The sequence below is a fragment of the Lotus japonicus genome, chromosome 3 (genome assembly GCF_012489685.1).
Source record: "Lotus japonicus ecotype B-129 chromosome 3, LjGifu_v1.2".
NCBI classification, from domain to species: domain Eukaryota; kingdom Viridiplantae; phylum Streptophyta; class Magnoliopsida; order Fabales; family Fabaceae; genus Lotus; species Lotus japonicus.
In genome coordinates, this window is record NC_080043.1 from 72,029,323 (window position 1) to 72,042,398 (window position 13,076).

The 13,076-nt window shown below is 36.2% G+C and overlaps 1 protein-coding gene across 1 annotated transcript; it reads right to left on the reverse strand.

The window, feature by feature from the left end:
* Positions 1–1,825: 1,825 nt before the first annotated feature.
* LOC130745675 (uncharacterized) lies at positions 1,826–10,311 on the reverse strand. Its single transcript, XM_057598037.1, has 8 exons — positions 10,031–10,311; positions 9,742–9,955; positions 9,122–9,184; positions 8,877–9,007; positions 8,196–8,233; positions 8,068–8,113; positions 2,826–2,990; positions 1,826–2,415 (listed from the first exon to the last, which is right to left on the reverse strand). Exons 1-8 carry the CDS (start codon positions 10,146–10,148, stop codon positions 2,255–2,257), a joined length of 936 nt encoding a protein of 311 aa, XP_057454020.1. The 5' UTR covers positions 10,149–10,311; the 3' UTR covers positions 1,826–2,254.
* Between the last annotated feature and the right edge of the window lie 2,765 nt (positions 10,312–13,076).

Sequence of the window (13,076 nt, forward strand, 5' to 3'; positions counted from 1 at the left end):
CTTTTAGTTGGGTCCCATTATACCTTTTATATTTATATTATTTCAAGGTAATGACACTGTACAAGTACACGAATGAAAGAAAAAATATGATTTTTTAGTAAAAAAGTAAGGAGAGAGAAAATAAGCAACCGTTGCTTAAATTTAAGCAACTCAACTGCCACGTTATGTTGCTCTAGTGATGCTTCAAAATAAGGAACGTTGCTTAAATTGCCAACTGGATTTAAACAACTCCATTGGAGATGCTAAGGGCTAAGTGAGAGTATCCAGTTGTCAGATAAACCTTTCTAAATCCCTCTCTGGTTAATCTGATCAATGTATGTAAATGTACTTTGTCTTTGGCGTTACTTAATAAGCATTTCTTTTGTACCATGTCATATGAAACCAGCGTAAAATGAATCTTGACAGGACCTTCAACCACAAGTTAATTACTCATTGTATCTTTCTGTTCTGTGCTGTTGACTTTGTTCACCTTTCTCACGTGAATTATAGTTATAACTCAAAACATGCCGCCATTAAGAGAGAGACCAGGTGCTGTGTTTTTATTCGGTACAATATGTTGCAAAGTGCCAACCTCAACCTTGAAATTCAGAGGATAAGGGAATATCATAAAAACTTGGTTGGAGTTTGTGGATGTTCAGAAACTCGGTAGGTTTCACCGACGAGAAACAAAAAGACTCAGGTTTTGACACTTGTGTATGAGAAAATAAAAACTCACTTGATTTTGAATTTGGATTTAATCTAATTCTACTTCAAAAGCTAAGTTAGAAGTGAGGGTTGCTCTATCCGTTATAATGAATATTTATTCATATCTCTAGTTAATTAGTGTGATTTCTCAACGCTCTACGCTTGACCCATAAACGATAGACTCTGATACCATCTTAGATTTCATATTAGGCCTAACTCTACCCAAAAAAAACTAGCTTTCGGGTGATAGTTCTTCTTTCATATAAAAACACTTACTTTGCCATATCAATCTCTAGTCAATGTTAGGTTTCTCAGCATACCCTCTGGTGCCTAAGGCTGAACATTTGGAGTATGAAATTTGCAGAACTGAACAATTGTGTGTGGCCCATACATGAGTGATTGATCTTCTATAAGCGGATTTATGATAAACTCTTACACCATCTTAAAATTTGGGTTAGGCTAACTCTACCATGAAAAATAACCTAAAAGTGTGAAACTTCAAGACAACTCGCAGCACAATGTGAATGTTCATAACTGGCACAGTTGGTCAAAAGTGAAAGCATTCCTTAAAAAGTTACAAGCTTTTTCTTACAAGCAGTGCTAAAATCTTGACCTGTAATACTTTGTTGGGATAAAATATTACCAAAGTAGAGTGCACTGAGAAATGATTAAAGAAGGTTTACATCTCGTAAGAATGTGTTTAAAGAAACTTGTCTTTTTTGTGATTAAGGATTCAGTAAAACAGTGAGACACAAGGAACTATCACTGGAAGTTACTGGCAGAATATGCCATCATAACCGTGCAATCCTTTGGACCCTTCTTTAAAGGTGATATAACCCCCCCATGACCCCTATTGGCCAAAAGCACTGTCCCTCTCCAAGTATCCCATTATGACAATGTAATGACTCTCCACCGACAAATCTCACCCAAACACCACGAAATAAAGACAACAAATCAGCAAGGAAAAAAGACATCTCACCATACACACTGCAAAAGTTTGTTACAAATCATGTGGATCACGTTTGACCCTCCAGGCCTTTTACCAAAATCTGTGAAAAAAAGACATAACTCATCTATCCGCTGAGATTATATTTCATATATTATAATTCAAAAGTGATAATAGTACAGTAGACAGTTACTGTTGAAGAAAGGGAAATGCAAATTGCTCCTATCCGACATCACATGTGAGGTTGAACTATACATGGATTTTACAGAAACAAAACAGTACTTCAGTATGTTCAACATTTCAGAATTCAAACCAGATATTTTATGGCTAAAAGTTACAAACCAGATATTACACATTGCTATGCTCAGTAATGTAGCAGTCACTTCTCATTTTATAACACTATATCATTCAATGTGCTATTCTCTCTACTTGCTCTACAATGAGTTTGTCTGTACAGAAACAGCAAACATGGAGATGGGGTCATATTCCTCTCATATACGCCTCAGAAAATTACCTGTCTGCCAATCATCACTTAGGAGACACTGTGAATGTGCAAAGTGCTAACAAAAAAAGTCTCAACTTTATCTGTGGGAGGACTGGTAATTTTCTTCACTGGTCTTCTTGTTATGATGTGTAATCCTTCACCATTAAAATCTCGCTACATAGTTTTCGTGGTACTTGCTCTAAGTTATTTCCCTCTTGCCATGCTTGCGCTACCAAAACCCCTGGTCCTAGATAGCGAACATATATAACAATATGATCGTTGAAAGGATAAGGGTGTTTAACTGCAAAAACAAAAATAGTTAAATATTTAATAAAATTGGGGTATGACAGTTTTAAACAATGATTATGAAATGACCACCCAGCTTACTTTCTGGTGTATTATAGGATAAACCTATGAAGAGGTAGAATATAGCTAGAAGAGAGTAACTAAAAAAATAATGCCACAAGATACACTATGCAGACATCTACTGCAGAGAGGTTTTGGGGTTAAATCTTAACATCGAAATATCATTTTTTTTAGAAAACTGCATACACCATTGGCTTCAAAAACATGACGCAGACTTCATAACAAGGTGATTACACAATAATAAGCCTGTCCACATCTTTGATGAATTACCACTGAAAGATATAACTAGTTTCAAGTATAAATAATAAGATTAGCCCTGAGTGAAGGAAATAAAATAGCCCCAACCTGGTTTCGGAAAGCCTAGTGGGAGTTCTTTGATATCATATAGTCCATCCCCAAATTCATATGCTAAATCACAAGGCTGCTCAGTTGACATCACTTCCTTTAGTTGTGTCACCGTAAAATACAAAGGAGCAAAGGATTCAGCAAATGCAGTCAAAATTGATCCACCTGGGTGGTTTTGAAATTCATAAAATGTGTCATTAGTAAGGAAAATGAAACTGAAGCTTGAAATAATGAATTGCGAGGCAGCCACAGGAGAGAAAATACAAGTCAAGCAGCACAAATGATTCTTCAAAGATTCTTAAGTAAACAAGCATGGTTGTACGGCCTCTCTAATGTTCTTCTACTATCTACAGTTCTATATTGATTATTGAAGCATTAGGACGGAGAAACCATGATTTAAAGAATTACAAAGCAACCACAAAAAATGTGAAGCTAAAAATGACTAGACAATATTTGACTTATACTTTAGGACAACAAGGATAAAGATGTTGAAAAGAAACAGTGAGATAGATTTTGGGAGTGAAAGATTTCTGAATTTCATCACTACTGTGCTTCTGAGCACATGGTAATGTTTATACACAACAGTATACTGCATAGATGGCAGTTGCACTTGCACATTTGCAAGTCATCATATACTAAAGGACATAACTTACTGGTAGTTACTAACTAACTGAGCTGGCTAACCTAACTAAGGCTCTGTTACAGTGCAGCTTTTACACAATACTTCCTTAAACAGAGACAAACTTTGGTCCTAAGAACAAGCATGAACCAGAGGTGGACCTCGTATCATCAGGATCTGAGGCCCAGTCAACATCACAGTAACATAGAATGGAGAGAGGAGCATGAGTTGCTGCAACTCAGAGATGTAAACCATGGCTGATAGTCTGTTGAAGATAACTAAGAAATATTTCAAGCCTTCAAATGTGTTCTAATGTTTGAGACATGATTTGACAGACTTTATTTACCGAACAACTAAGTTCAGGCCTTGTGATTGTTGCATATTGTAGGCCCCACCAATTTACCTATCAATAGATGGGTCTGCACCATGGTCAGCACCCTGTTTGCTGAGTTTAGTGCCACCAACCATAGTTGTGGAGAGTTTAGTACCTGACATGCTTGCTCTGGCAAGTAAATTTCAAATATAACTTAAGCCTGATTGACCGGAAGTGAGCCAGGGAGAGTTTTGACCTCAATCCCTAGAAAGCAATCCAGATTCTCAAGTTTATTGAAAGCAAATTTATCATTTAATTCAGCAATCAGCTGCTGAATCAGAGAGGGGTTGCTGCCAGTCCCAATGATATGACAACACCGGATCGTAATAAAATAAAGAGTGAAGGGTCATAATTGCTGGCTGGAAATCGAAGCTTGATTGAAGTTTAAGCTAGCTGTTCAAACAGGCTGTACATGCCTGTTTGAGGCCATAAGAGCCTCCTGCAGCCTGCAGACAAGAATTTTATCATTGGCTTCAAACCTTGCATGTAGATTTCTTCCTCAAGAACTCCATTGAGGAAGGGATTGTTCAAATTCAGCAGTTGAATTGACCATCTATTTGGGAGGGCTAGAGTGAAAATTACCCTTATACTAATAGGCTTGATAACTGGAGAGAATGTCTTGATGTAGTCAAAACTCAAAATTGAGTTGTTGATAGAATAGAACCCTTTTGCAACAATCTAACCTTGTCTTTGTTCATGGAAATAATCAGGGTTTACATCCGATTTTGTCTCTGTCGGGAGGAAGGGGAACTAGTGTTCATGTTCTGTTTTTCATTAAGATCATATACAGCTTTCATGACATTAAACTATTCCGGGATTGCACGGGACTGTTTAACATTATTTTGTTCCACTTGAGAGTATAAAAGAGTGGGCTGTAGTCTAGGTTTGTACATACCAGATTTGGATCTGGTTTGCATGGGATGGATGTTAACTGGATGGCTGGAAGTTGAATTATGAGTGTCCGAAACAATGAAATTTGCAAGATTCGGTGTAGCATCACCTGAAATTTTCCATCATGATACTGATGAAGTATGGCTTTGCTAGCAAGAAGAAGAGATTTAATTTTATTAATAGTAAGGGTTTCAAACTTGAGGCTGCTGATGGTAATCAGGTCTTCATATTCATAAGGATGACCATGGAGGATCACATCAAACTAAGTTCAGGCCTTGTGATTGTTGCATATTGTAGGCCCCACCAATTTACCTATCAATAGATGGGTCTGCACCATGGTCAGCACCCTGTTTGCTGAGTTTAGTGCCACCAACCATAGTTGTGGAGAGTTTAGTACCTGACATGCTTGCTCTGTTTAGTGCCACCAACCATAGTTGTGGAGAGTTTAGTACCTGACATGCTTGCTCTGGCAAGTAAATTTCAAATATAACTTAAGCCTGATTGACCGGAAGTGAGCCAGGGAGAGTTTTGACCTCAATCCCTAGAAAGCAATCCAGATTCTCAAGTTTATTGAAAGCAAATTTATCATTTAATTCAGCAATCAGCTGCTGAATCAGAGAGGGGTTGCTGCCAGTCCCAATGATATGACAACACCGGATCGTAATAAAATAAAGAGTGAAGGGTCATAATTGCTGGCTGGAAATCGAAGCTTGATTGAAGTTTAAGCTAGCTGTTCAAACAGGCTGTACATGCCTGTTTGAGGCCATAAGAGCCTCCTGCAGCCTGCAGACAAGAATTTTATCATTGGCTTCAAACCTTGCATGTAGATTTCTTCCTCAAGAACTCCATTGAGGAAGGGATTGTTCAAATTCAGCAGTTGAATTGACCATCTATTTGGGAGGGCTAGAGTGAAAATTACCCTTATACTAATAGGCTTGATAACTGGAGAGAATGTCTTGATGTAGTCAAAACTCAAAATTGAGTTGTTGATAGAATAGAACCCTTTTGCAACAATCTAACCTTGTCTTTGTTCATGGAAATAATCAGGGTTTACATCCGATTTTGTCTCTGTCGGGAGGAAGGGGAACTAGTGTTCATGTTCTGTTTTTCATTAAGATCATATACAGCTTTCATGACATTAAACTATTCCGGGATTGCACGGGACTGTTTAACATTATTTTGTTCCACTTGAGAGTATAAAAGAGTGGGCTGTAGTCTAGGTTTGTACATACCAGATTTGGATCTGGTTTGCATGGGATGGATGTTAACTGGATGGCTGGAAGTTGAATTATGAGTGTCCGAAACAATGAAATTTGCAAGATTCGGTGTAGCATCACCTGAAATTTTCCATCATGATACTGATGAAGTATGGCTTTGCTAGCAAGAAGAAGAGATTTAATTTTATTAATAGTAAGGGTTTCAAACTTGAGGCTGCTGATGGTAATCAGGTCTTCATATTCATAAGGATGACCATGGAGGATCACATCAAGATGCTCCCTTAAAGTAACTGGGTCAGCAATAGAAAACAAAGAATCAACTATGGCCTTGATTCTTAAAAGGAATTCAGCGATGGGGCAATTTTAGAGCTTGGTCTAGCAGTGCTCAATGTGAAGTTGTATAGCTTTTGCTTGGGTTTGGTTTTGTAAGAAAGAAAGAAACTTCTCTCAAAGCTCATACAAGAATTAGACTGAACAAGTAAGATTGCAGCCAAGAAACTAGAAATTGGTCCTGGGTCTCCAAAATTGAGTAGGCGCTGTTGGCTTTTCCTGCAGTTTGGTCCTCTTCCGAAAAAAATCTGGGTGGTTTTGTGGGAAAAACAAAATAAAGATGAAGCTATTGCGGACTTTGATTTTTTTATTTCAAGTTCTATCTGCTGTTTTCATAGGAAAAAAGTCTTTATCCCTGAGTTTCTCTGGTATAGTATGAGAACAGGAAAATAGAGAAGGAATAGAGGGTGCTTGGCAAAAGCTAAGAGGGTTGGGGTTCGCCGAGAGTTTTCCTGCTGGCAAAAGGGTGGGTAGGTCTCAAAATCCATGCCCAAGATTCAGGAAGCTCTTCATACCATGAAAAGAAATTAAAGAGATTTCGAGAGTGAAAGATTTCTGAATTTCATTACTACTGTACTTCTGAGTAAATGGTATGTTTATATACAACAGTAAATTGTATGCATAGCAGTTGTACATTTGGAACTGCCATTATCATATAAATAACAAACAACTAACAGGTAGTTATTAACTAAGTTAGCTGGCTAAACTAACTAAGGCTCTATTACAGTACAGCAATACTTACAAGTTACAATACAATATCACAGATGTAGCTATAGACATATAAAATATTTTTCATCCGATGATACGAAGAAAAATATCTTTTGAGAAGTTTTGCATAAGAGAAAATGAGAAGTTTCTCTCTCTCTCTGTGTGTGTGTGTGTGTGTGTGTGTGTCTTGTGTATAATAACCATTTTTTCAACATTTTGAATCAATATGAACAATTGAGGCACCATATAAATATAGGCTTAATTGCAGTTTTGCTCCCTTAACTTTCACCTATGGGTGATTTTGCTCCCTCATGTTTAAAATGAGCGATTTTGGTCCCTAAAATTCTAATTTGTGAAAATTGGCTCCCTTTGTCAATTTGCCGTCTAATTTCAGGCAGAATTTGCTTGTTCCACGACCAAGGATGGCGTAACTTACCTCCCAGAGTGACACATAAGTAGATAAACAAAATAAAAATGACACAAATAAATTAAAAAAACTAAATTAACTCATATTTAATTAGGGATTAATATTTCAGTTTTATTTATTTAGTGAAATGACATCCAAGTGCTCAATTTTGACAGAATCATGTCCTTTAATGAACATCACGTCAGCCAATTCCGTCAATTTTTATTTTTTTAAAAACTCACTAATGGAAGGAGTTAATTTTCACAAATTGAAAGATGAGGGAGTAAATGTGCTCATTTTAAACATGAAGGAGTCAAATCACACATAGGTGAAAGATAAAGGAGCAAAACTGCAATTAAGCCATAAATATAATAGCCTCTCAAAAGCACGGGCTGGCAAGTGATAATAGAGACTTTAAGTTGGGAGCTACCCCAACTTTTTCTTTAGTGATTGTAGTTCTTATCCTATCATGTCTTATGTAACTACTTGTCCATCTTAATATTCTCATCTCTACTGCACTAAATTTGCTTTCTTGTTGGATTTTAACAACCTAACATTTAGTCCCATTATGTCCATTATGTAGTATGTACCCATTATAACAATGCTGTTTAAGATTGATGAGAATACATTCTTCACAAAAAAGTAGTAATTGTGTGAAGGAATCCATGCATTTCTCTACATAAAATTAAGAAACTCACCGATGAGTCGTCCATAGGTCTTCCCATCCTTGCCTGAAAATATAGCCTTAAAAGGTAGCAAAACAGTCAACCAAAGTCTTCAATATATTGCATAAGAGCAAAAAGCAAGAAGGAAATGGCAAGTTTACCTTTCTGAAGGAATTTATCCAGGAAATTGGCATCTGTCCTATTTAGCAAAGTCCAGTATTCATAACATCAGTTTTTAAAGCTCAAGACATGAGGAAAAAAGACGCACACAAACAATGAAAAATATTTTTAAGATTAAAGACACATGTGGTACAGCACCAGCACAGAAGCACTAGTGTTGGAAGAGAAAGTTATCAAAGAAGGCAGGTAAAAGTTGCTAGGAAAGAAACATTTACTAACTTCATAGTCCTCTTTGGTTTCAGAAAATGTTTTATGTTTTCATTTCCCGATTTTTATTTTTAGGTGCAAAAATGTCACCTTGTTTTCATTTTGATTTTTGTTTCAAAGTTTTGTAAAGGAAACATTGAAAATAACTTTTCTTGTTTTCGTCGTTTCCGGTACAAATCTTTGAAAACATGAAACAATATTAAAACATTGTAGAAATTGTAATTAAAAGTGAAAACAGGAAATGAAAACAAAATCCAAACCGACCCCAATATATAGAATTTATGATTCCAGTGAAGTCAAACAGGAAAGATCTTAGGTATAATGGCTCATAGTAAGGAGAGGGGGAATGTATTCATCCAATATGCTCCCTGACATTAGAACAGAGTAGCAGAAAACAGAACACATTCTTTGTATTTGAATTAAATATGACAACAATAATGAATCACTTCATTTACCTCCACTTGTTCGGCAGTTGTAATATTCAAGACCTTTCTTGGAGTTGGACAACGATGCAGATGCAATCTTCTTTACTAACTTGGAATCCTCATATCTTGTACCAGCTACCTGCCAAGCCCTTGATACAAGTCTGCACAAGTTTCTCAAAGATATCAACATTCCCACTCATAGATAAGATCAATATATGGGATTCAAATTACAGTTGTGCACATATCAACATTAAGAAAATGAGAGAGGTAAAGACCTAGGCTTTAACAATTGCAGTAGTCGATAACGCCTTTCCTCAGGAATATCATCAATTTTTTTCCTGAACATACAGATGAAGAGTGAGTGAGTGATAGAGAGAGAGAGAGAGAGCACGGTTTCTCTAGATTTAAGTACTACCATGGTTTATTGGTTACTATGACTAAAACCAAGAACCTGCTTACAATAAACTCACTAAGGGTAAGCAGAGTAGATGAATATAGCTACACAAGTAAACGCCTTTTATAAGCAGACTGACATTAGATAATCCAAATTGAAAGTCATATCATATCCACTGCATAAAGTTGCAGAAATAACTGAACAGAAACTCATTGATTGAGAAATCATGGGTTGGGAGTGTAATCATATACTTTCACATTTATAACAAGTTATGGTGTTCTTTAAATCCTAACAGAAATTTTTTCAATCAAAGGCTGTGACCCTCTAACTGTAACACCTAGTAACCTTGTGTCCTACATATTAGAGAGTGCAGGAAAAAAGTGATTAACAAATAAACCCTAATCCTATATTAATGTATCACATGAGGAATGAACAAGCCTAGATGAAAGGGTGATTGTTGTTGCTGCTTAACTTGAAGCATAGAAATTTAAAGTGACTGACCATAGATATGCAGCAGGATTATAAGAAGTTGGGTCCAAAGGGATAAGTTCCTTAGGAGGATCAAGAAATGTGACAATATCATGTTCATCCAAGTAAGCCTTTCTACCAGAGGGAAGAATTTCAAAGGGTTTATCATCCCAAGGCAACACATGAACTTGATTGCTCCTAGCAAAAGTAGAGTCAACAGACCCATTTTTCCTGCACAGTCCCAAACCTACAGGAACAACAAAAAGAATTCAACTTTGGATGATTAATTGAAGTAGAGCTCTTGGGGTGGTGGGAAACACACCTTTCAACCGTGGATGTATTCGGTGGGGAAAGGAATGAACAGTTGGATGGTGGTGGAAATGGGGCATCTGCATGCGGCACCGCCAAGTTGGTGGTGATGCTACGGCGGCTGCATTCATCGGTTGCAGCTGCGAAGGACAAACTGAGACGGTGTAAGGTGTGTTCTGTTGTTGTTGTTGTTGTTGTGTGTTGACTGCTCTGTGAGTGCGGGTGGATAAATAAATCAAACGGCACCGAACCGGAGTGTCGTTTAGGCGTTTGATAGATTGTCAAACATAAAATGGACTAAAGTTAATAAAACTAGAGAACTCTCATGTCACGTTAATGATAAAGTATTTCCATTTTCCTATCTACTAAAAGTTGGTCAGAATTTAAAACACGGGTTTGAATCTTACAACAAATTTTTTTTTTGTTAAATAAGGTTTGGTAGTTGTATACTCCCTCCGTCCCTAATTATAAGCTAACATTGAGACTTTTTTTGTGTCACTAAATATAAGCTAACCTTGCAAAAGTTAATATTTCTTTCCATATTCACCCTTGCATTTATTGGTAGTGGAGCACCACCATTAGTAGTACAATGATGAAAAAGTGTTATCATAAATAGGGGTAAACATAGAAAGTTGTACATTTTTTTTGAAAACCAATGCATCAATTAAGGCTTTCTTAATAAGTGTGATTTTTACAACTTTAGCTTATAATTAGGGACGGAGGGAGTAATATGTAAAATTTGAAAATGGTTCATCTTCAGAGAGTTTGAACTCAGTTCTTACTATTTGAGAAGCTATTGGTTTTGGTCCCGGTCGATGAACTATGTGACTAACTCACTAATTAACATAATATGATAAGATTGATGAAGCTATATGGCAATTATATGTAGGGTCGGTGAAGGCAAGTGATAAAGGTCACCAGACCATCGCCTCCTGCAGGAACTAAAACTAGATAGTTTCTAAAATAGTAGGGACTGAGTTCAAACGTTGCTCAAGTGATGAACCATTTTCAAACTTAAAGTATTAAACAATTTAACCCCTTTTTTTCTAATGGGGTAGATTGTTGAATTGTGTGTATGAAGAATGATTTGTTATGAGAGATATATATTTACTTATATAATCTTTGAGTCACGAGATGATTAATTTCATATAATAATATAATACTGATTATATTAAGTTTTTAGGTTTTAAACTTATAAAAGAAAGGCAATTTAAATACTCATCCTAAAATTCTTTATAATATTAAGTAGGATATATTTAGTCCCTCAAATTATATGTTCCGGTCAAACTTAGTCTTTCATTGAAGTAAATTTGCATTTAGATCCTTAAAACTTTTAAATATCTTGATTTTAGTCATCACTGTAGCCTGAGATGCTTACGTGTCAAGTGAACACTTACATGTGACTCCAATATCATTAGACACGTCACGTGGAAGATGACCTGGAAGACAAATGTATCATATGAGAGATTAAAATCCTTATTTTAATTTTATTTTAGAAGGTCCAAAAACCAATTTTGCGTAGATAATTATATTTACTCATCCACTCGAATTGTCTTTCCTCACTCTTCACTGGATTCCCCCATAACCACATGAAAGCTCAATTTTAGTAAAAAAATAATATCAAACTAAAAAAAATTCAAACCTTACTACTATTTTGTTGAACTTCTAATCCTTTTTTTTTCATCATCTTTCATTCTTCTTCCTCTTCTTCAATCATAATCATCTTTCTTCTCCTTCTTTCATCATCTTCACAAAACCCCATAAATCCAAAATAAAGTTTTAATCTTGGGCCTCTTGCTTGTAGTTTTTTGAATTCTTCTTTTCGGCAACAATGAGTCACTTTCCACTTGTTCAGGTTCTTGGTTTACATTGGTTCCACCACTGCAAGGTGTTTCTTGAAATCCATGGTTCAGGCAATAATTATGATGACTGAGTTGGATAAGTTTAGTTCCATGAACTTGCTCCTATACATGGCTCTTATGGCAACAATGATTTTGTTTTCTTCCACTTTTTACATTGAAGGGAATCTAGTGTCAGTTACATTTGAGAAGACTAGAAGCGATTAGATTATCGTTTCCTTGTGAGTTGGGAACACGACTGTAGCTTATTTGGTGAGCCTCACGAATTTCTTGGTCACCAAACACATAAGAGCGTTGAAATTGCAAGTGTTGGGAAATGCCAAAGCGACTATGGCGGTTGTGGTTTCAGTTACAGGATTTTCATTGTCATCATGGGTGTGCTCCTCTACACTGAGGTAAAGAAGAGATTACTTACATTCTAGGGTGCTCCTCTACAGTGATGAAAATGATGGAAGAAAGGAAAGACGAATGTAGATGAAGAAAAAAAGGATTATAGGTTAAACAAGTTCGGAATAAAGTTTGAATCTACCTTGAGTTGATTTTTTTTTTCCAGGTTGTAACCAGAATTGGAGTTAACATGTGGGTAGTTATGGTGGAATTTGGTGAGGAGTGTGGGAAGAGAGTTTGAGTGGAGTATAATTTTGTAGGCTAAGTAAGTTTTTAGTCTCTCTAAAATTTCAAAAATTTAATTTTAGTCCCTTAACTGACACATTCGTCTGCCATGTCATCTTCCACGTGACGTGGCTAATGATGTTGGAGTGTCGCCTAACCACTTACCGGACATATAAGCATCCCAGACTCGGTAAAAACTAATTTCAACTAATGATATAGTTTGAGGGAAAAAAAAATATAATTAACCTTATTAAGTCTTTTGATCTTTATGATATCTAAATTGGTTAATGTTTATTGAATTGAACAACTTAAAAAAGTTGTCTATTACTAATTTAAAATTTCTCACAAAAAATTTGAAAGTAACTTAAGCATTTACCTAAAATATTGAACTGAAATTCAACGTTTGTATCCTCCATTGAACTCCATCTCTAAACGCTTGATATATTAACGTATCTGCATCCCGATTGAGCTCATAAGAGCAACTTCAATGCTTAGGCTCTTGTTTGGGCTTTTATACACTATTCAGCACTATTCTACACTATTCATGTGCCACGTCAGACTTAAGAGCCTGCTAAGAGCCTAAAGCAG